Source organism: Pezoporus flaviventris, unplaced genomic scaffold, assembly GCF_033815535.1.
Source record: "Pezoporus flaviventris isolate CSIRO_AGI_PZ_B2104156 unplaced genomic scaffold, CSIRO_AGI_Pfla_v1 ptg000015l, whole genome shotgun sequence".
Taxonomy (NCBI): Eukaryota; Metazoa; Chordata; class Aves; order Psittaciformes; family Psittacidae; genus Pezoporus; species Pezoporus flaviventris.
In genome coordinates, this window is record NW_026892563.1 from 3,207,590 (window position 1) to 3,227,951 (window position 20,362).

The following is a 20,362-nucleotide window of genomic DNA, read 5'->3' on the forward strand; positions in this document are numbered from 1 at the left end:
AAGTTGTGATCATGACATCTGCTCTAAGGGATTTTTTGATTTGTTAATGGGCCTGTGGCTGTCTCTACTGCATATTGCAATGTGTTTAGATGTGGACTTCTTTTGATATCTGAGCTTGGCATTTTTAGTTAGTTGATTTGTCTTTGCATTTGCAATAGGCAGCATAAAAGTACCCTAAACTAAAGGTCTCAGCAGCTTCTAGACAACCTGTCTGGGCCATCAGAGATAGCACTATGAGTTAGGAACACTTTGCTTTTAAGCTGTACTAGCAGTGTGAGATGCACTTCCCTGCCAGAAGGGGTCAAGTGAATTTAGCACAAGAGATAAAATGAGGTCTGATTTTATTTTTCTTTTTTAATATATATATACACACACATATATCTATTTTAATTGGGGGAAGAGGAGGGACACCTGGTGAACATTGATCAAGCTGAATTTTCACTTTACTTCCAAAGTCTGGTTACTGAACTCTGTTCCTATCCTGTGTGACTGGTGCAAGGATGTCCTGGCAAAGGGACTAGGCTTCCTGTTGCTACCAGAAAAAAAAGCAAAATTCATCAGTGGCTCAGTGGTGGTTAGAGCTGCTGCTTGTCAGCATGTGAAGAAAAGAGCTACAATTCGTCACTCACACTGTCATGTGAAGCCACAGAAAAGTAATTAGCAGGTAAAATGCCTATTAATAGCTCCCACCACCTTTAGTTCGAACACCTGCTGACAAGCTATTACTCTGTGTAGCTTAGTTTCATCAAGTTCTTGTTTTGTGATTGCCAGAAAGACTCCATTAGAGCTGTTTCTGTTGAGGCAGGGTGTCTCTGAAGAGATTCTTGCTCCATGGCCTCTCATTGAGAAAGCGGATGCATAGACTTGCTTTGCTTCTTGTAATCTCTGCAAGCATGCAGAGATTTCTTTGTGGTTCCTTCAGTGACTGTGAATTTATTTTGGCTAATGAAAGCATAACTTGTGTTAGTGCTGGCTAAATGTAGACTAGGGGAAAACAAAGAATTGTCTCTTTTTGCCTGCTATTATCTTCTCATGGTGCTTGAAAATAAACTGTGCATTTCTAAGAAAACCGTATTATTAATAGTGTCTTATTGTATATAAAGTATGATTAAACTTGGTGGTTATTATCTGAGCAGTTTTTTTTCCAATATTAGAACATGCAACTCTTTGTTAATTTCTAATGTGGGACAGAAATATTAGTGATAAACAAAGTGTGGAATTTGTTAGCTTGGCTGCTGTTTTAGGATCCTTCTACTTAAAGGCTTCAATAAACACTGCTGCCCCAAAATATATTCCATCCCCCGCTTTATCTGCCTCATATTACAGGTGGAGGCTTTACTGAAGCCATTCCCCTTGTAAGACTGAATTCTGTATGTAGCTTAAGCTTTACATTTGCCCCTTGTCTTTTCTTTTATGTTAAACAGCACACACTTTATGAATATGTGTGAAAATAGACTTTGTATCTGTTAACATTGTCTCTTCCTTTCCACATATACAATGGTGAAAAAAGACATTGAAAAAGAGTGAGTCTGCAGGTGTCTATCACTTGAAATATTAACAAGAGGCCACTAAGCTTTTATAGGAGCTGATTTTCTAAAGAAGCGTATACAGAAATGCAGGCTATTTTCCTGTTGTAGAATAAACTTTTGATTCATCCTGTGTTTTGGGGAAGTGAGCACCATGTCGTGCAGGTGTCACAGGGCTCGCTTACAGTGGGCTGTTGATCTGGCTGTTTTATACGGCATTTTGTATGACACATCTTTCACCTAAACTGTCTTTAATTTGTTTCTTCCCCTGTTAATTTTGTCAAAATAAGCCAGGTGCTCAAGAAGCAGGGTGAAATAAGAACAAACCCTATTTTTGGTGATGAAACACTGGAACAGGTTGCCCAGAGAAGCTGTGGATGCTCCATTCCTAGCAGTCTTCAAAGACAGGTTGGATGGGTTTTGAGCAACCTGATCTAGTGGGAGGTGTCCCTGCCCATGGCAGGGGGGCTGGAACTGGATGATCTTGAAGGTCCCTTCTAACGCAGACCGTTCTGTTTCTATGATTTTATGATTTTTTTCCAACTTTTACTCTGGCCCAGTCCTCAATCTCCGTCGTGCTCTCTCAGCCATAGAAAACCACAGCAAAATCAAATTTATTTTTTTCTAATGCCTGTCTCTTTACTTTGAACTGGGTTGGTAAGTAACTAGTTTGGCTGCGTAATAAAGCACGATTTACTTTTCCCTCCCTATTTATTGCCTTCATTTTTTATTTTTTTATTTATAATCTAACTCTATCTCTTGTGTAACTACTATTGAATATTTACATGGTGGGAAAGTCACTGCCCAAACATACAATTTGTCTAACTGGGAACTGAACCTGATGGCAGAGGACAGCTCCTGTGCAGAAACTGTGCAGTTGAGAAACATGTGTGGCAATCCTTCCTTGCCCAAAGTATGGATGTTCACAGAAGTTACGGTGACAGCTTTTAAAGCACAACCTTAGCGCATGGTCACCTCCGCCTTAAGCTGAGTCCCAAAGTGCATCCTCTGCTGTCGTAAGATAGATGTGGTTTTAGTGTCTCCCTCACGAAGAGTGTTTGATTTACAAGCACAAAGAAGGGCTGGTTGAGAGATGGCAAACTGTGTTCTGAAGTCTCTCTTTTCTGTGATGATCTCCCATTTTCCTGGGAGTGGATGTTGTGGGAGGGCTGGGGGCTCACTGCCGCCAGCTTCAGTGTAATGATCCTGTAATCCTGTGTAATTAAAGAGGAGATTAAGTTCATTTAGTAGACGGTTTGGGTTAAGAGCATGACAACTGCTGTAAATAATTACACACCCCAAACCCATTTCTTACAGGAAAAAAAGACTAAGGTAAATAAACTTCAGTGGTCTCAAATTAGCATTGACAAATATATCCCTTCTCCCATCTCTTCTCCTTGTGGACAGATCAGCATGGGAGCCAAACTGGGGGTCTGGGAGAAAAGTTGGTGAGGAGAGTGTGTGTTAGAAAGTAGATTTTTATATGTGCAGCTGAAGGGTTTTCTGCATCCTACTTCATCATCATTTGTAGTAGAAAATGGTCCACCCTTTGACAGAAAGTAGCCCTTCCCATCATCAATTGAACAATGTGGGAGCACCCTGTGATGTGGTTAAGGTGAGGAGTACCTTCAGAAGTCCCATCTTTTCTTTACAGGAATACTAAGCTCAATTCAGTGCAATTGCTTGCTTATTCCTTTACAAAGGCAAAAGAAAATCTCTTTCAAAAGAACTCTATTATTCTTTGCATATGTAAGGAAAGCAAATCTATTATAGAAATAACGAATCATTGATGGTACTATATTATATTGTAATTGAACATTAAATTAGGGTATTCTCTAGTGCTGTTTCAGTAATATTTGTATATTTGGATTGTATATATTGGAAGGATTATCACATACTGTTTATTAATATTTCTTCATAATTTTTTCTGTCTGCTGCGCACCTGAGGAACGTAATTTAAGTTTAAAGGATTGACTCTTAAATGGAAGCATAGTTTACATCTTGACTTTAAAAGAGCAACAGACACTGGGCAGAGAGTAGCACTATGTCCTCTAGTCTGTGATTCTAGTGGTTCTTTTCTGCTAACAAGAATAAAAATAAGGCAATGAACATGTTTCCTTGACAGAAACCAACCATAGCAATTTGGTGTCATACTGTGTCCATATGATGTACTAATGCTAGTTGCAGGCCTTCTTGTCTAATGTGATCTTAGGACCTGGTATGAGTACAGACATGAGGGGACTGATCCCTAACCATCAGATTTACTGAGAGAACCATCTGATCACTGAAAGTGATGGACTGCTTTGAAAGTCAGTCTTCCAGACTAGTCTTTTTTCTTCATTTTGAGATGTTTTTCAGCTAAAAGATCACTCATAATTTTGCTCTTCTTTTGTTCCATTTTTATGCACTTTAGAAACAGAACACGCCATACATTTAAAAATTAATGAGTGGGTGTATTTCTACCTTAATTATTAGGAATGGTTAAGTTTTGAAGCAGAAGAGCAATCTTGCTGTTCTCAGTACTTCATGTTCAGATGGAAAGCTAATTTTTTCTTGTCTTTTTTTTTTTTCTCAATGCAGAACTATGGTTTGGAAACAGAAAATCTGAAAACCCTTTCTCACAAACTGAATGCATCTGCCAAAAATCTGCAGAACTTCATCACTGGGAGGAGGAGGAGTGGTCACTACGATGGAAGGACCAGCCGCAAATTACCGAATGATTTTCTGACATCGGTAGTGGATCTGATTGGAGCAGCTAAAAGTCTGCTGGCTTGGCTGGACAGGTAAAATCTCCAAAATGTGTTACAGGTGACCAGATCATGCACACGCACAAACCCCAACTTCTTTACAAAATATAATGTGGGCACTGAAACGGAAGCAAAATTAATTTACAAATTCTGAGAGGAAGTTTGTAGCAATTTTTTCTTGTAAAGTCACCATGCCATTCAGATAGCATTTCACTACAGTACTTCTAAATACACTGCAACGCTACACATTTCTGGAAATACAGTAGAGCAACAGGATGACATCATTAGGTTATATATCACAGAATCATAGAATCAACTAGGTTAGAAAAGACCTTTAAGATCATCAAGTACAACCGTTACCCCAGGACTGCCAAGACCACCACTAAACCATGTCACTAAGAAAGAGCCTCACCTACAAAGGTTTTGAACGCTTCCAGGGCCAGTGATTCCACCACTCGCCTGGGCAGCCTGTTCCAATGCCAGATCATCCTCTCTGTGAAGAAATTTTTCCTAATGTCCAGTCTAAACCTCCCCTGGTGTAGCTTGAGGCCGTTACCTCTTGTCCTATCACTTCTTACCTGGGAGAAGAGACTGACCCCCCACCTCACTGCAACCTCCTTTCAGGCAGTTGTAGCGAGCTATAAGTTCTCAACAACTATGTAGATACATGTGTGTTTGATACTGATATGCACTCTGACCTGCATAACTCAGATTCATTGCTCTGAGAGTATCAAATTCACAAAAATATGATTGTAATTTACATTTGATAGGTGTCAATATATATTTAAAATGTGTGTGTGTGTACCATGCATGTTGCATTTTAGGTTTTTTAAGTGGCAATGAGATACCTCTGAAACCGGAAATGCCTTTTGAACTTATACTTTTGCCTCTATTACCTAGGAAGTATGTGGGACCATGACTTAAGTGCTCTCCTTTTCTGTATCTATAGTGACATTTTTCTAATGATAACAAGAGTAATAATGCAAGCTTTTAAGATGATCATTGAAACCCCTGAAGTGGTTAAAATTAGCCTATCTGTATGTCTTGCAAAATGCATCACAGTGATTTTTATCATTAAAATAAAATGCTTATCTTGATTTGAAGATGTATCTTTTTTTTTGTTTTTGTATCCAGCAGCTGAAGTTTTGTTCAGAGTATGATCTTTGTGAAATCCACAAAATCCAACAGAATTATTTGGATTTACTGCTGTGGGTTTTGTTGTGTTTCATTTTCCTGAGGCAAACTGTATTCTGTCCCATAAATGATTTCCATTTGAAAGCTTTAACTGAGGCATGAATCTTCTCCATTTCTTAAGCTGAACTGCAAAATCTTTCTTTTGTTCATTAGATTGCAGGTACCACTGCTGTTTCTCTTCTCCTCCCTTTCAAGCATTCCCCAAGTTTCAAAACCAGAATACCTAAAGTTGGGTTCCTAAATTGCTATTTATATGTTTAGCATTAGATGTGCAGAGAAGCAATACAATCTCATGGCAAGAGTTTAGTATTGAGACTTGAAAAATTTCGAATATATTTTTAGTTCTGCCTCCAGCCAATTTTTGTTACTGGGAAAACCTGTAGGCTTCACATTTTATCCCTGCAAATATTTTTTGACAGAGAACAGCATTATCATTCTGGGCTTTAAAACAGAAGGAATGGTAGAAAACCGTGGTAGAATGGTAGAAAACCATGCATAGGCAGATCAGTGTTTGCCACTCCTTTTTATTCTGGTATTAAGAAGTAAACTTTCACACACATGCGCACACACACACACACACACATATATATACTTTTAACACATTGAAAAACATTGTGGTTTTGTCATCAATATGTATTTAGTAGTTGAACTTCAGGACTTTTTAGTATTAAAAGACAAATCCAGACTGTAAAATTAGTTTGTAGCTCAGGAGTGTGTTGAGCATTATCTCCTAGTGAAGTTATGTTTATAAAGGCAACTATAGTGTATTTGTCAGAGTTAATTCTGTTAGCAGGTTTTAGTGTTGGTGGGGGAAGACCTTTTAAATAATTTTTCTAAAAAATGCATATCAGTTCTGCTACCAGTAAAATGCAAAATGACTTTTGTACTCATCTGAAATGGTAGCTGGTCAGACTAGGAGTTCCAAGGAGTTAAAAATGAAGGCAATCATGATGGCAGCCTGCTTTTAGCAATGTTGCCTTGAGTGTCCAGATAAGGCTTCCTAAAAGTGATATTTTAATTTTGTTCAGATTTCTCGGAAAGTCTTTGAAGATCTGTGTGTAGCTTAAACACCTGGTTCTGGCAAATCCCTCCCTCCTCTCCCACCCCCTCTCATAAATCAGACTTTTCTTATTTATGAACATGTGAGCATTTTGGTTAGGTTTGTTCTTCCTTGTTTGGTGAAGCCTCAGGTTAGGATGATGGCTGGCCAGTGACTTCATTTTCCTCAGGAAGGGGAGCATCTGGAGATCAACAGGATTTTGCCTGTTGTATTCCTTCTAAGAAGCTGTTGGGGCCACTAGGGGGAGACAGAAAGATTTTAAAAATCTAATTTAAAAATTTAAAGTCAGGAACTTGGATTTAATTTTATTCTTCACAGCCATTATTATTAAATCTGGGTCCCAGATCTTAGTATTTTGATTGATTTTTACCACCAGTTCTATCTCTGGGGTGCAAGAGAGGGGAAAGCATACCATTAGGAGGAATAAAGTGGCTCTTAGGGTTATTCACCCCATTGTGCTAGTCATACTAAGCTGCCCTTATTCAGTGTTTTTCAGGTCATGTCAGGAAAAAGCAGCTAGCGGCAGTTCCAACTTGCATAGAAATACAATAATGTGGCTTTTATGTGTAGGGAATGGTGGTGACTCCGTATGACTTGTGCTTCACTTGCTGCTCTAGTGAGCTCTTTTTTAGGATGTTTTTGTAGAATGCTTAAAATTTGTAAGGACCTTGTTAAGCCAGGCACAGTTGTCAAAAGGAGTGTGAGAGTCATGATTTGCTGAGTTACTTTCACCATGGCTCTTGCAGTGCCACTGTGCAGGGCCAATCCAAGGGCACTGTTTATTTCAGGTCTCTGCCTGGAGCAGTCCTACTTCCAGATGTATGTCAGAGATTGAGTTTAACTGAAAATTAGGGTAGCTTTTGTCACCAGGCTTTAAAAGTCTTCTGATTTAGTTTCATTTAGAAACTGGAAAACTTAGTGGAGAATTCTAGCTATTTTTAAAACAGGTTGGCTGATGATTTTGAGGAATATGAAATAGCTCTCCAATAACGTTCTGTAAAGAAACTGTCATCACACTAGATGATTATGTCCTTAACTTTTTTAAACTAATTTTAACTTCCTGTTACTTTCTCAGCCCATAAAATTTGTCCTCTCTTCCGGGAGACTTAAATCCTTTAAGTACTCCATTTTCCCCCTTCGAATCCCACTGTACATCATGTTTTTCTTTCATGGGACAGCTGGATTTAGGGTAGAGCTTATTACTACAGTCTTAACAGGGAACAACTGTAATGCTGTTTGTGGAAGAGGAGGGATCCTGAGAGAACCTGACATGGGGTGACATTTGGTAGCAGGAGCATGAGCTCTGTCTCCTTGCATGAGCATCTTGTCTCTTTGCTCTGCCAGCATACAGCTTGTTTGCATCCCTTGCTTCTGCTGGTGCCAGCTTCCCTGTTGCTGTTGGTTTGATATGTTGTCTTCATTCACCTCCACCACACTCCTGTAGTCTTTGACAGCCAACCAACCTGGAAACCTGTATTTCCTATTGACTGCACTAAGCAAAAAAAAATTTCTTAGTTATGCATTTGGGCTTCCTGCTTCTGCCTGTGCTGTAGTGCTTATGCTGTGTTACCTGAAGCAAGTGCTCCTCATCCCATGTGTCTTGTGCAGCACCAGGAAGAATGGTTTGGATCTTAGCAGATAGTACCAATAAATGCGGACTTAGAGACTAGGAGTGAGGAAGGGATTGTTGTTCTTAGGGCTTTAATCAAGTCTCCATTAAAGACACAACTAAGAGAATGTGGTAGTTTATTTTTCAATTAAGAATTTAAGAAAATATAATAAACTCCTCATGAGATAACTACTACAACATTTTGCATCTGTTATTGTGTCACAGATTTTAATGGTTGTGAATTAGTATTTGTCAAGGAACACTGGATTTTAGTGTACTATTTGACTCAGCCATCTGTGTGGGCAGTGATTCAATATGTCTTTCACAGCAACTCTCCTGTATCCCTTGTTTTTCACCCTAGCACTATCCCCATTTTGGAAATAAAAAACTTAAACTGCTACTGCAGATTACACTGAAGTCTAAGTAGTAGGAACAAAGAGATCTTGTGGAGACAGATTTTGTATTCAAAGCTTTCAGTACTGTGGCCAGAGAAAAGCTAGCAGGCTGACAAATGTGCACCAGTCTAATTAATTTACCACTGCTGTCTGGATATGTGATACATGAACAAAATGAAACAAGGAGATCAACAAAAAAACCAACTGTAAATAAAAATTTTTGGTCATCTGAAAGATACAGGTCAACTTGCTGACAGTAATAACAAAATGTGAAATTTTTGGCAAGTCTAGGTCCGCTTTTATGGCCATTCAGAGTGGTTAGGTATAACCTTTTGGCTTCTGACCCCAGGTGGGCAAGTCATTTTGGCCTGCGCTCAAACGTGCTAGTATTCTGCAAAGCACTTCTATGTATACATAAATATGATTAAGTAAGGCTAAAATCTGTGTGTAAAGTTAAGGATATTAGAATGCTTCAGTAGTTAAGTCTGGACAGAGAATAGGACCTCCAAGCCCCACTGTGGGCTGCATATACCTTTTTGATGATGCTCTGTTGTCTACAGAGAAATGCAGCCTGCAGTGATGTAAATACTCTTTGTTCATATGTGAGCAATTCTAGGTGTTCAGATTCAGTGCAACCCCTTAAGCCTACTTTGCGTGAAAGCATTGTGGTAGCAGACTGCATTCCCTGCTAAAAAATGGATCTCCCTCTTTTCACCATGGTGACATACACAACACATACATTGTCTTCTGCTGTACGTAAAATGGGTTCAGTTGGGTTTCTTTGTCTCATTGTTTTCAGTGAATGAGCCATGGTGGTGCTTATGGTGTGACTATTTTGTAGTCTTAAGTAAAGAGGAACATTGTTTACAAGCCCATAACTTCTTACAAAGAAGGTGTTTCTGATTTAGAGTCTCCTTTCTAAGAGACTTTACACCATCCTGTTAGCTGTGCTTGGTTATTGCCTATCCTAATAGGGCAAATCTGTTTTGCACACAAGATGGCAGGGGAAAACAAATGAAAACCCAAAAAAAAGAAACCAAAATGTTTAGTGATTCTGTATTCATCACACAAATTATGGACTTTCTGTCAATTGGTTTTCAGTCTTAAACCTGTAAATCTTACATTTCCTTTATGCATTTCCCTTTATGTTTGCTTGAATGGTATGCCAAACCTGTTAGTAAGTGCTGCCTAAGAGTGCTATGGTACTTAACTATGGAACAGCTGTAAATGTTTAACAGAGCATTCATTCAAAGAATTCTTTTATCCAGTGTGAATTCTACTGCATTCCTCCCTGATTCTACATAAAGCAGTTCCATTAGAATTAAATAAAATATTTGTTTCATGAAAGCCTAAAATTATGAATTTTAGATGGATTTGGTGCAAATATATATGCAGCAACATTCTACGTTCAGATATCTATTTGAATTCAGATTTCCATTTGAGCTTAATGTGTTACCTTTGAAGGCTCAGTTATATCTCTGATTTGGTTCCCTCTCTCTTTAAAATATTTTTGACTATTATGTTTAATCAAACTTCTCTGAGGATATTTCCCCATGTTAGGGTGCTAAAATAAGCATGATATTGGTCTTAAACCCCTCACAATGTCTATTGTTATAAAATAGCTGTGTACTAAAACTAGTGGTGAAATGTGACTAACTTTTATTCTGGGGCAATACTTTTACAAACAGGGGTCTGTATTTGTCCAAAGTGCAACTTTTAAAGTGAAATAGTTATTTCTGTGTATCATTTTCCCCTAACCAAGTGTTACGTGGAAAAGACAGATGAGGTAAAGCATCCAAGGCTGAAAAATGTTGATAATGGTAATATAGAAATACCAAGTGTATGCATCTCCTTCATAATGCACATCTTTATGTAATTGTTTGGGAAGGATTTTCCTTCATGTGCTGTTGGTACTTGTAAGTATTAATAGCTGTTGAATCACATTATTTCTTAAGTCTGTGAGGGAATTAGCTGGGCTATGGTGATGTAGCTGTTTTTCTATCAGTCTTTCAGGGTGGCTTAATTAATTAATAATATTAGATAATACACTTTTTTTTTTCATCCTGAAAGATGTTGATACTGCTATAGATTTTAATTAGGTCTCATTTCATAAAAGTATATACATACATGCGTGCATGTTACAGCTTGCATTATGCACATATAAACAAAATCATGTTTCAGAGGTGTTTTATTATTTATCTCAAACACTGGCTTAACGAAATGTGAAAAGAAACAGTACCTCTGTCATGCCTGGTGTGAGGGAAACTTTACTTCCTATAGATCAGGGACTTGAAGTTGATTGAATTGAATGTTATTTGAAACAACAACAAAAAAAGATAAAGCACCAATTGTAAGCTGTTTTTTTTTTTTTTTTTTCTTCTGTGAATGAGGTATTTAGAAGCTCTTCGTCTCACTGGAATCTGTCTTGTCTAATGAGGTGCAGGCTCACAATGTAGGTTTGCAAAGTGGAAAAATTAAGAGGCTCCCACTTTTCCAGCTGCATGCATCAGCACAAAACATGTCTGAACTTAATTATCCTTGAAGCCTATTAGCCATTTGCGAAAGTGGTTTGAAAATGGCTTCAAATGTTGGAGAAAGCAGGAGAAAAGGTGAGAAAAAGGGCAAAACCAACTTTCATGTGCATGTCCATGCACATGTGCGTGTGTGCAGAAGTGCTTATGTGATTGGATTAATCTCATTTTCTTAAAATGTCAGGATGTAAAACGGGTAGACAAAGAATGGAAAGGGGAAACCAGCAGAGGTCCAGAAGAGGAAATGAGTGGAAAGGGCATGTGGTAAGGTATGTGTGCTATGGAGCCACAGAGGTGTTTTCATGTGGGTGTTGCAAAGGAGGAGAATGACAAGGAGGTTTTCAAAGAAGAACAATTAAATTACAAGAGAAATTTTGTAAAACAGGTTCCATGAATGAGGAAATGTAAAAGGTCTTGGAAGTTACTGAGAGAGGCAAGACAATGGGACAGTGAGGTCAGTGTCACAGCAGGAAGTGGGGCAACATATGACCCCAGTCCAGGGTAGTTTTTCAGTTCTTGTTTAACTTAAAGAGCATTGAATTGGACAGCAAATGTGTTAAAAATTGCAGTTGTCTCAGGGATTTTTCTTCACTGGAGCCTTAGGAGTTATGGGAGACTTGAATGTCCAAGGGACTGTGAAAGATACAGGTTTGACAGAAAAGAGTGGAAGGTGGAAGCTGATAGAAATAGCACAGCCAAGGAAATGATTTTTTTAAAGTAGAGAGAAGTGGTCTAATTAAACAAGGAATTCCTTCTACATGGTGTGTTTCTGATGCCTTGAAGAAGAAAGTGTTTTAGCAGCCAATTGAAATGTTTCAGTGTATGGAGGCTTTATTTGCATTTGTACATACTGTTTCATCTGTTCATTCAACAATATTGTGCTGTATTAAAATTGCAATTAGTGGATGTTATCAGTAAAGAGGGTTTTTTTTGTCAGACTGGTGTTTCACGCTGTTTCTTTCATGAATCCCATCAGTGATCCCACAGTGAAGTTTCTGTTAATATTTTCGTTGAAACTGCTGGCATGTTGCTATACAAAGTCTTGCTGGACTTTCACTGTTGAAATTGAGTCTTAGGAACAATGCGTTCCCTTTGGTAGTAAATATTTAAAGAGGCCCTTACTAGTTTCCCTGCTGCTTATGCAGTAGTGCTGTATAATTGTGTGTGCAGATTGCCTTCAGGGTAGTGGTGTGAACTGGGAAGGAAAGGGAATTGCAATTTTATTGGTCCAATTTGCAGCAATACCCCAGAGAGGCATCAGCAGAAGCTGATGTGAGAGGTGGTTTATAAGACCAGAGACCTCCAGAGGAGGCAGCTCAAGGACCCCTTATGTTTTCTGCGGTAGCAAAGTCCGTATAACATGGACCTGTCTCCTTATCTTTCCAAGTTGTGAAGCACTTTTCAGAATAATACTTATTAGTTACTGATTTTTCATAGTCTTCTCCCTCCTCCTGGCACCCTTGCTGCCTGTTTCATATGCTGTTTTCAGTAATGCTTCACTATGTAAACTTCAATGTAACAAAATGAGTAATGTGTCAGTCTCTTGGCCTATTCTTTAATGTCAACAAAGTTTATTTGGGGTGCATTTCTAACAATCTTCACTAAGAGAAATGACAGTAAAAATGTCATTGTTTTCCTCATGAATTGTGAAACCAAACTAAATTGGAAAAGTATGAAGGAAGATAATGCAGTATTAGAAGTCAAAGCCTACCAAGCGATTTTCTTTAGAGAAATGCTGGAGGCTTTGAAATGTCAATTAGATTCCAGTTGCGTAATTTGAGGATCAAATTACATTAACACCCATACTTAATATAAAATAATACTGTTTGCTGGCTTGATTCCGTTCATCTTCAATAAAAGTGAGTTCATAAATGAGCATGACCTTTTTAAATCAAAGTTTCAGGTAGATTTCAGAAGCTCAGCAGTTACAATTTTGAAAGGAAAAATATCAGTGGTTTTTGTACATCTTGGCTAATGTAATTTTTTAAATGCAATTATGTTTCATAACCAAGCTGTTCAGATACTTTTTATTCTTTAATATGCCCACATGTCTCCTGAACTTCAGTAATAATCTGTATGCGTGTCTGTGGGTATGCCTGCTGTAGTGTGTACTTAGCATGCAGCTGCCAAATACTGCATAAAACTTGGACTTTGAATTGTGGTGTGTCAAATAGCTTTTGCAAGGCACCTTTTGGAACTTAACCAGATGCTGTCTACTAAATCCCACTCTGTTATTGGTTTTATGTTTCTTAAACTCTGCCTAGCTTCCAATTTCTGTACTTTTTAAAAAAGAATGTACTGCTTTTCTCCCTAGAAAATATGGGCAGAAAGAATATATTGTTGTATGATGTATTACATCAAATTAAGGCAGCAAATATGAGTACGCACATCAAAATTCATTCTGTCTGGCTGGATTAGGAGCTCTGGAGAAAAAAAAGTGCTAGAACAAGCAGGCAGAGAGAGGAGTTCACATGGGTTTATTAATGGACAGTTCCAAATTTAGTGTAGGACAAAATTTTAGCCTGCACTAAAATTTCAGTAGCTCTGCACATGGAAAAGAAACTTAGAAACCTGTTAAGAGCCGTAAGAACTATATCTGTAGTCATCACTCAGACCTACGTATAGCAGAGATCTTTGTACTGGAAACTTTTCTCTAGGCTTAAATGAGGAACGCATAAAACCAACCAGTGCTGTAAACCAGGTGTATACAAATATGTATGCTCTAATAAGTAATAAAAGAAGGCAGTTGGGGAAGGAACTGGTCACCCAGCTTAATTTAAAGGCAATGACACTTAAAGTATTGTTTAGAGAACTTGGCACACTGCATGATTTATCATTAGTTTACTCAGACATTATAATCCTTGTGGTTCTGTGCCACCGTTTTCTGTTTTAAATGTTAGAAGCAGGTATGTATATTAGGGAGAAATGCCATCTTTGCAATGCTAATAATGCCCATAAAAACCTCATTTGCAACACTGAGTCAAAATCTTGACTCCTCCTGAAGAAGATACCCATCCTGCCTAGTGTTTGGCTCCTTCTAAAATATAGAAAATAGGCCAACTTGAGTTTATAGTTTAACACAGACTCTAAGTACAGGAATCAGATGACTGACTGCCTCATTAACCAAACACATTTTAGCAGTGTCTCTAGAAAGCAAGCATGCTTCTAGGTAGACAAGCATTTTAAACATTCTAATGTGAAGTTTTATGCTTTAGGATACAAGTAGGTGACATCTGCAAATGCTGGATCAACTTTTCATTTCACTAAGCATATCTGATTGTAGTACAGTGTGGGGGATGTTGGGCTGTGCCTGCAGTTTAGCTTTTGCAGCTGCTACTGAGTATTGATGCATCTCTGGCTCTGTGTTATTTCCCTCTTTGGATAAAAGTTTTACTTATTCTAAGTCCCCCCAGTGCTTTTACCAGATATTAGATCAGGTCCCAAGAATCCCAATGAATCAGCCAAATGCTTTTCTCATCTGATTCGCATGTGGACACCATTTGTTTCACAGGTGGAAGTGGTGCTTCTGGTTGGTTTTATGAGGGTATTCACAAACGAATGCAGAAGGCAAGGTGGGCTTTTTCTGTGGGAGTAAAGGCAGTCTAAAAGTGAACTGGAAGACTGAGAAATAATCATAGAATTGTTTAGGTTGAAGAAGACCTTTAAGATCATCAAATTCAACTGTTAACCCAGCACTGCCAAGTCCACCACTAAACCATGTCCCGGTTTGCCATGTCTAAACATCTGTTAAGGCCCTCCAGGGATGGTGACTCAACCACTTGCCTGGGCAGCTTGTTCCAATGCTTGATAAATCTTTCAGTGAAGAAATTTTTCCTAATGTCCAGTTTAACCAACCTTGGCACAACTTGAGGCCATCTCATCCTATTGCTTGTTACTTGGGAGAATTTCTTAAAGAGAAACTTATAAAACTTAAAAACTGCAAAACTAAGGAGAGATTAATATTTTCCATGGATATGTATCCTGAATTTAACAATTTTAGTAGTACATTTTGGGTATTCTGTGTGATTTTAATATCTCTAGATATAATGTGTCTTAAGCGCATTGTGCATCAGTGAAGCAAGCAGATATATGCTAGTGACATTCAACATTATTTTTCTTTTTTTTGTTTTAGATCACCTTTTGCTGCTGTAACAGATTACTCAGTAACAAGAAATAATGTCATACAGCTCTGTCTGGAACTAACAACAATAGTACAACAGGTATGAGACCATCTGCTTAGCAATTTATTTTTTCCTAAATTGTAAATGGCTGTTACCTTCTTCACACAATTTTGTTACTCTGTCAATATCATTTTCTAAGAAAAGCAGCTATCAGTACTTAGTAAGTGCTTTATAAAAATTCTGCTTCCTGGTTTTATAGTACTAGTTTAGTTTGTGGTGTGTATAGGCTTCTGCGCATCTCGGTAGTAAGGTTCATCTTGGGTTCTTTAGTCTACTATCGTCACTATAAATTGGTGAAATCTAATTGATAATTTGCATATTTGTTGTGTTTTTCCATTTATTTTTAATTAACTCTCTGGTTTAAAAGGTCTGTATCTTTTGGACTTTAGCCACCTGCTCTTTAGTACAGCTCATATCATCTCTACACTTGGGCAGATGACATGTCCCCGTGAGGCTAAAATACTTTGAATACATTTTTGTGCATCCTACCTTCAAGAAATCCATAAGTAGGTTCTGAGAAGCACTTTCTTAATGGGCTTCATTTGGAAATGCAATTTAGAGAACTTTCCCTACCCTTCCGTTGTCTCTCTGTAGTTTAGGTCTGTACCTATCTTTGCCTGTTGTTCTGCTGAAACTGAAAAGTGTCTTTAGCCACAGGTTGAAACTAATGTAGGTATGAAATTTTGTATAAATAACCTATAAAATAGTTCAGTTGAGCATCATCATTTACCCTTATTCATGCATATAGGAGGCCAGTCTGCTGCTGATGATTGTGAAGGGCCTTGTTACCAACTTAGACCATCAGTTGACTGTGTGGTGCAGCAGTGCCCATCGTGCAGAGAGAAAAGAGTCCAGAAAGGGTTGCCTCTCCTGGTGGTTCAGCAACCACAGAGGGAAGGGACCACTGCTGCCAAGCAGAAGTTTGCACATGAGAAGTTGGAGTGGAAAAGAGGGGAGTGAGTGGGCTAGGTAGGAGCACTGAGGAGACTTTTTCAGGTTTTCAGAAGCACCACTCCAAACTGAGCAAAGCTACACTTCTCCTGTGGCCTCTTGGCTTGACTTTCTATGATGATACTCTCCCTTTTATAAAAGAAATGCAAATTTCTCTGATCCTTTCATAAACGTGTGCAATTAGATGATTAGTTGGATTTGCTTCCCACCTGAGCTGGAGAAGAGCATTATTGTTAGTCCCCTGTGTTCAAGCTTGGGAAATGAAAGTTCCTCACTTTTCTATATTTTTGTTGTTATTGTAGTTATTATTGATTTATTTTAGTCATTCATCATTATTTTCCCTTAGTTATGGGGTGGGGGGGGAGAGTGGGGTGGGTGTGGGTAGCGTGGAAATGGAGCATGGGCTGTTCTCTCCCCACAGGCCACACAGTGAGCATCCCTGTTTGCTTCCTAGGTCAGGGGGCCAAAGGTCCAGTCCTGTCCTTCAGCCACCCTATGCTCCCCACTTCTCACTGTCACCTTGCCTCAAAATGGGAAGGAGGTGCCTTTCGTAGTGGCTGTGGAAGAAGAGCCGGCCTTTGTTTTCTTGTCTGCTTATTGCGTGATGAGTGTTTTTTATCTGTCCTCTCATGGCTAGTGTCCTTGCTGCACTTGCCCTCTTGACATGAGGTCATAACCCCAGGAAGAAGAAGGCATCCCTTCCCCATGTCCAAATGGCTCATTTTCCACAGAGTTAGCTGTGAATCACTATCTAGATTTTCAATTAAGAGGAAAAGCCACCTGGTCCATTTTAATGTGTCCACTATTTGTGAAAAAGTGGGTAAAATATCAGCCGCTGAAGTATGTCCCAGGAATTAGCTCAATATCAGTCCATTTTCTTTCAAAATCATCCCTATCTATGATAATGCCAATTCGTTATGTATAGGTAAGTATTTTTCTATGTATATTTTTAGTATGAATGGGAACAAATTTTATTATTAAATACCTTTGGAGAACAGCAGTTTTATCTTTGCGAAAACTGACATGATTCCCCAGTCAGGCAGCAGTTCAGTACATGAATTCATATTTTGAAATCAAAAAGAACATTTAGGTGCCTAAATTTAAGCATGCTTTGAAATTGAATTGGGCTGTAGTCAGAAGAACAATAGTGAAAAATTCTATTAGTTGTCCCAAACACATGTGGTTTGATCTCTATGTAAAACAAATGCATTCCAACATAGCATTTCAAAATGCCCTCACTGAGCTTTCGTTTTATGTGATCACTAAACGCAACTGAACGTTTCAATATCATCTTACAAGATCTGTCTCAGAGTCTGGTTTCTTTTGTATGCAGATTACTTCCCTAATTTACAATGAGTAGTTTAAAGTATCTTTTTTGTTTATAAAAGACCTACAGAAGGCAGTGTTACAATTGCTCTTGTAACACTAGCTAACAATAGATTTTTATAAAGCTTAATAGTTTATTAAAACCATTAAACCCATGATTTATATATTGTCTGTACATTTTCTTATACATTTGACTTTTTTAAGGAATTTTTTTTTAATACAACTTAAAAATAGAACTTCAGTATTCATCTCAGTAACTGAGCATGAGCAGGATTGAAAAGTGAGGGTTTTCTTTTGTTTGGTGGTTGGTTTGTTTTTGTTGTTTTTTGTTGTTTTTTTTTTGTGGTGTTTAAGTTACAGCTAACATTCAGATTTATTAACTGAAAATGATTCTTTAGTTTAGATGGAGGAAAAAAAAAAGCTAAAATTTAGCTGTGTTGCTTGAATAATTATGCACGTTTGGTAACATCAATGTTTCTTCGTAGAATTAAATGTTGTTGGGTCATCCTTCCCCCCCCCCCATCAGTGCTAAACGTATAATGAACAAAAAAAATGACAGAATTACAGTACTTTCTTATCTGAGAAAAGTCTAAGAAAATCTATTGAGAGCCTGTGCTTTATACTTTAAATAATTTGAAAAGTTGGAGTTATAACATCTACTTAGAGACAGACTTTAGAATAAAGTACAGAATGGCACATACTGTGTTTTAACCGTTTTGTTTCTTATGCATGGTGCACAAAGCCCAGGACCCAACTAGCAGACCAGCATGCAGTGGATATTTCCCAGTGGAAGCAGGTCCCTCAGAGAACTGCAAGTTACTGTTGTAACCTTCTTTGCATCTGCACTAATCGTCCGCTTTTATGCAGCTGTTATATTTTGGCTCAGAAGATTTTTTTTCTCTCCCTTAGGACTTTAGGCTATTGTTTCATAGGTGCTTTCTGCAGGTTTTCACTTTTAATACCATCCTCCTTGCTGATGGCTTATTTGATTCAGGGCTTGCATTCTTGCTTCATTTTTATAATCAACTCTTCCCTTGCAGCAGAACGCTGGAGGAAAAAGATTTAAATAATAATTCTATGACTGTATCATGATTTTTGCTACCATTCCCTTGCACTCTCTGCCTTTATCTCCTACACCTGTTTGTCTCTCCATAGGAACCAGAGATGGGCATTATCCATCTTCTCTTTTTACACTGTAATAAGTAAAAAAGGCCTGTTCGTTCTTCATGGTACAAGATAGGTGCTAAAGGGGTACGGGTGTAGCGGATGAGACATGGGGTTCTGCATATTTCCCTTTTGGCTCATTCATGAGTTCAGATTTGTGTTCCAGAATTGTTCCGGTCATAAATGTCATGTAAGGAAGAGCATGAGTGACTCCTTGTCTTCATGGTGTTCATGAGTTTCTTGCTATTGACTTAGTTGGGGTGTTCAGCTTCAGAGGGTGCCTGGAACTGGTCCTTTTAAGTGTGCTTGTTTCATTTCAGAGAGGTACTAGTAAACAACTGTAAGGAAGAGAAGGTTTATTGCTTTCTCAGGCAATTTGTAGGTAGCTTTTATTATCATTCTCAATGCTCTTATTCTTCAGGAACCCATTAGGGTGTCACTAAAGAAGCTGTCTTCTTTAGTATTAAAGCCCTGGAAATCTTGGGAATATTCGAAAAACCTAATTTTATCTTGATTTTGTAAGTTATCAGACATGTAAAGAAAACTTTACTGCTGAGCACTGTCATTCTTATTTTTGCAGTTTAGTAGTGATCATTAGTAGTACTGGCCACATGTTTTTTACTTTCCTTAATCAGCTTTCACAATGATTTGCTGTTTATTTAGTTTTAAAACCACTGAAGTTTATCTCATAGCTTTAGGGTCTTGTGGGATTTACTTAGAAAGATAGTCCAGCAGAAGCATAACTGTAGGCCTGTAAAAACTCCTTTATAAAAGCTTCACTGCAATAAGTAATTGCAGTAAGTAATCTTGCTAAACACCTTTTTGAAGGACTGCATGGTGGAAGCAATTGTGTAACAGGGGTGGAGATGGAGAGCAGTCACTTAACTGACATGGATCTGGCTTGCACTGTAGTCACAGAACATACTTCTGACATCATCTGTGTCACAGCAATATTTTGATGTAAATTCAGATTCTGGAAAACACAGAGTGAGAACCTGAGTGGTGCAGTTTGGGAGGTGGTGGCTGGGATGGAAGACAGCTAGGAAAGACCAAGACAGCTGTTCAGAAATACTCTGTCTGGATGTATAGGCACCTTGCGATTTTGAGCTAAAAGCTGTAATATAGAGCACATACAGAAGTGCCCTGTGCACTGCCTCAGCTGAACGATTTGAAACTTATTCCCAAAGCTTATTCGCCGTTTAAGGATGGTTGAGATTTGTAAAATTGTCTATATACTCCATGCCCTGATGGACTTACTTCCCAGTCTTTGCTGGGCTTCTAGCAGGGTAATCTGTGTTGAGCTTCTAGCCATTGTTGTCTTTCAGATAAAAGATACTGAAAAGGATCGCAAATTATTTCTTCAGTAAGGCACTGTTTTGTGTGACATTGTGTTTTTTTATAGTCAAATGTCTGTGACGTAATGGATATTTCAAATATTAAGTCTCGCTTGGAAGCTAAGTGCACGCTGGTTTTCCAGTTATAAGGATAAAAAGGAAATCTACTTTCTTAGCTCCCTGCCCCGACTCAGAATCCAAATGCAGCAGTATAAAATGGCTCTATTCATTTAGTAAGGATAATATCAAATATGTGAATACAGAAGAATAATGAATATCTTCAGTACTATTGTTACAAAGTATCTCTGATAAAATCTTTTCTATAAAAATTCCTCACTTTTGTT

The 20,362-nt window shown here is 38.2% G+C and overlaps 1 protein-coding gene across 7 annotated transcripts in view; it reads left to right on the top strand.

Annotated features, from left to right (window-relative positions):
• Window positions 1-20,362, top strand: part of CNKSR2 (connector enhancer of kinase suppressor of Ras 2) — a 214,763-nt gene that overhangs the window by 42,444 nt on the left and 151,957 nt on the right. For all 7 annotated transcript variants that reach the window (XM_061453247.1, XM_061453249.1, XM_061453250.1 and 4 more), the window contains exons 3-4: window positions 4,107-4,309; window positions 15,195-15,282. In XM_061453247.1, the coding sequence (XP_061309231.1) occupies window positions 4,107-4,309; window positions 15,195-15,282 (291 nt within the window). The remainder of the gene's footprint in view (window positions 1-4,106; window positions 4,310-15,194; window positions 15,283-20,362) is intronic.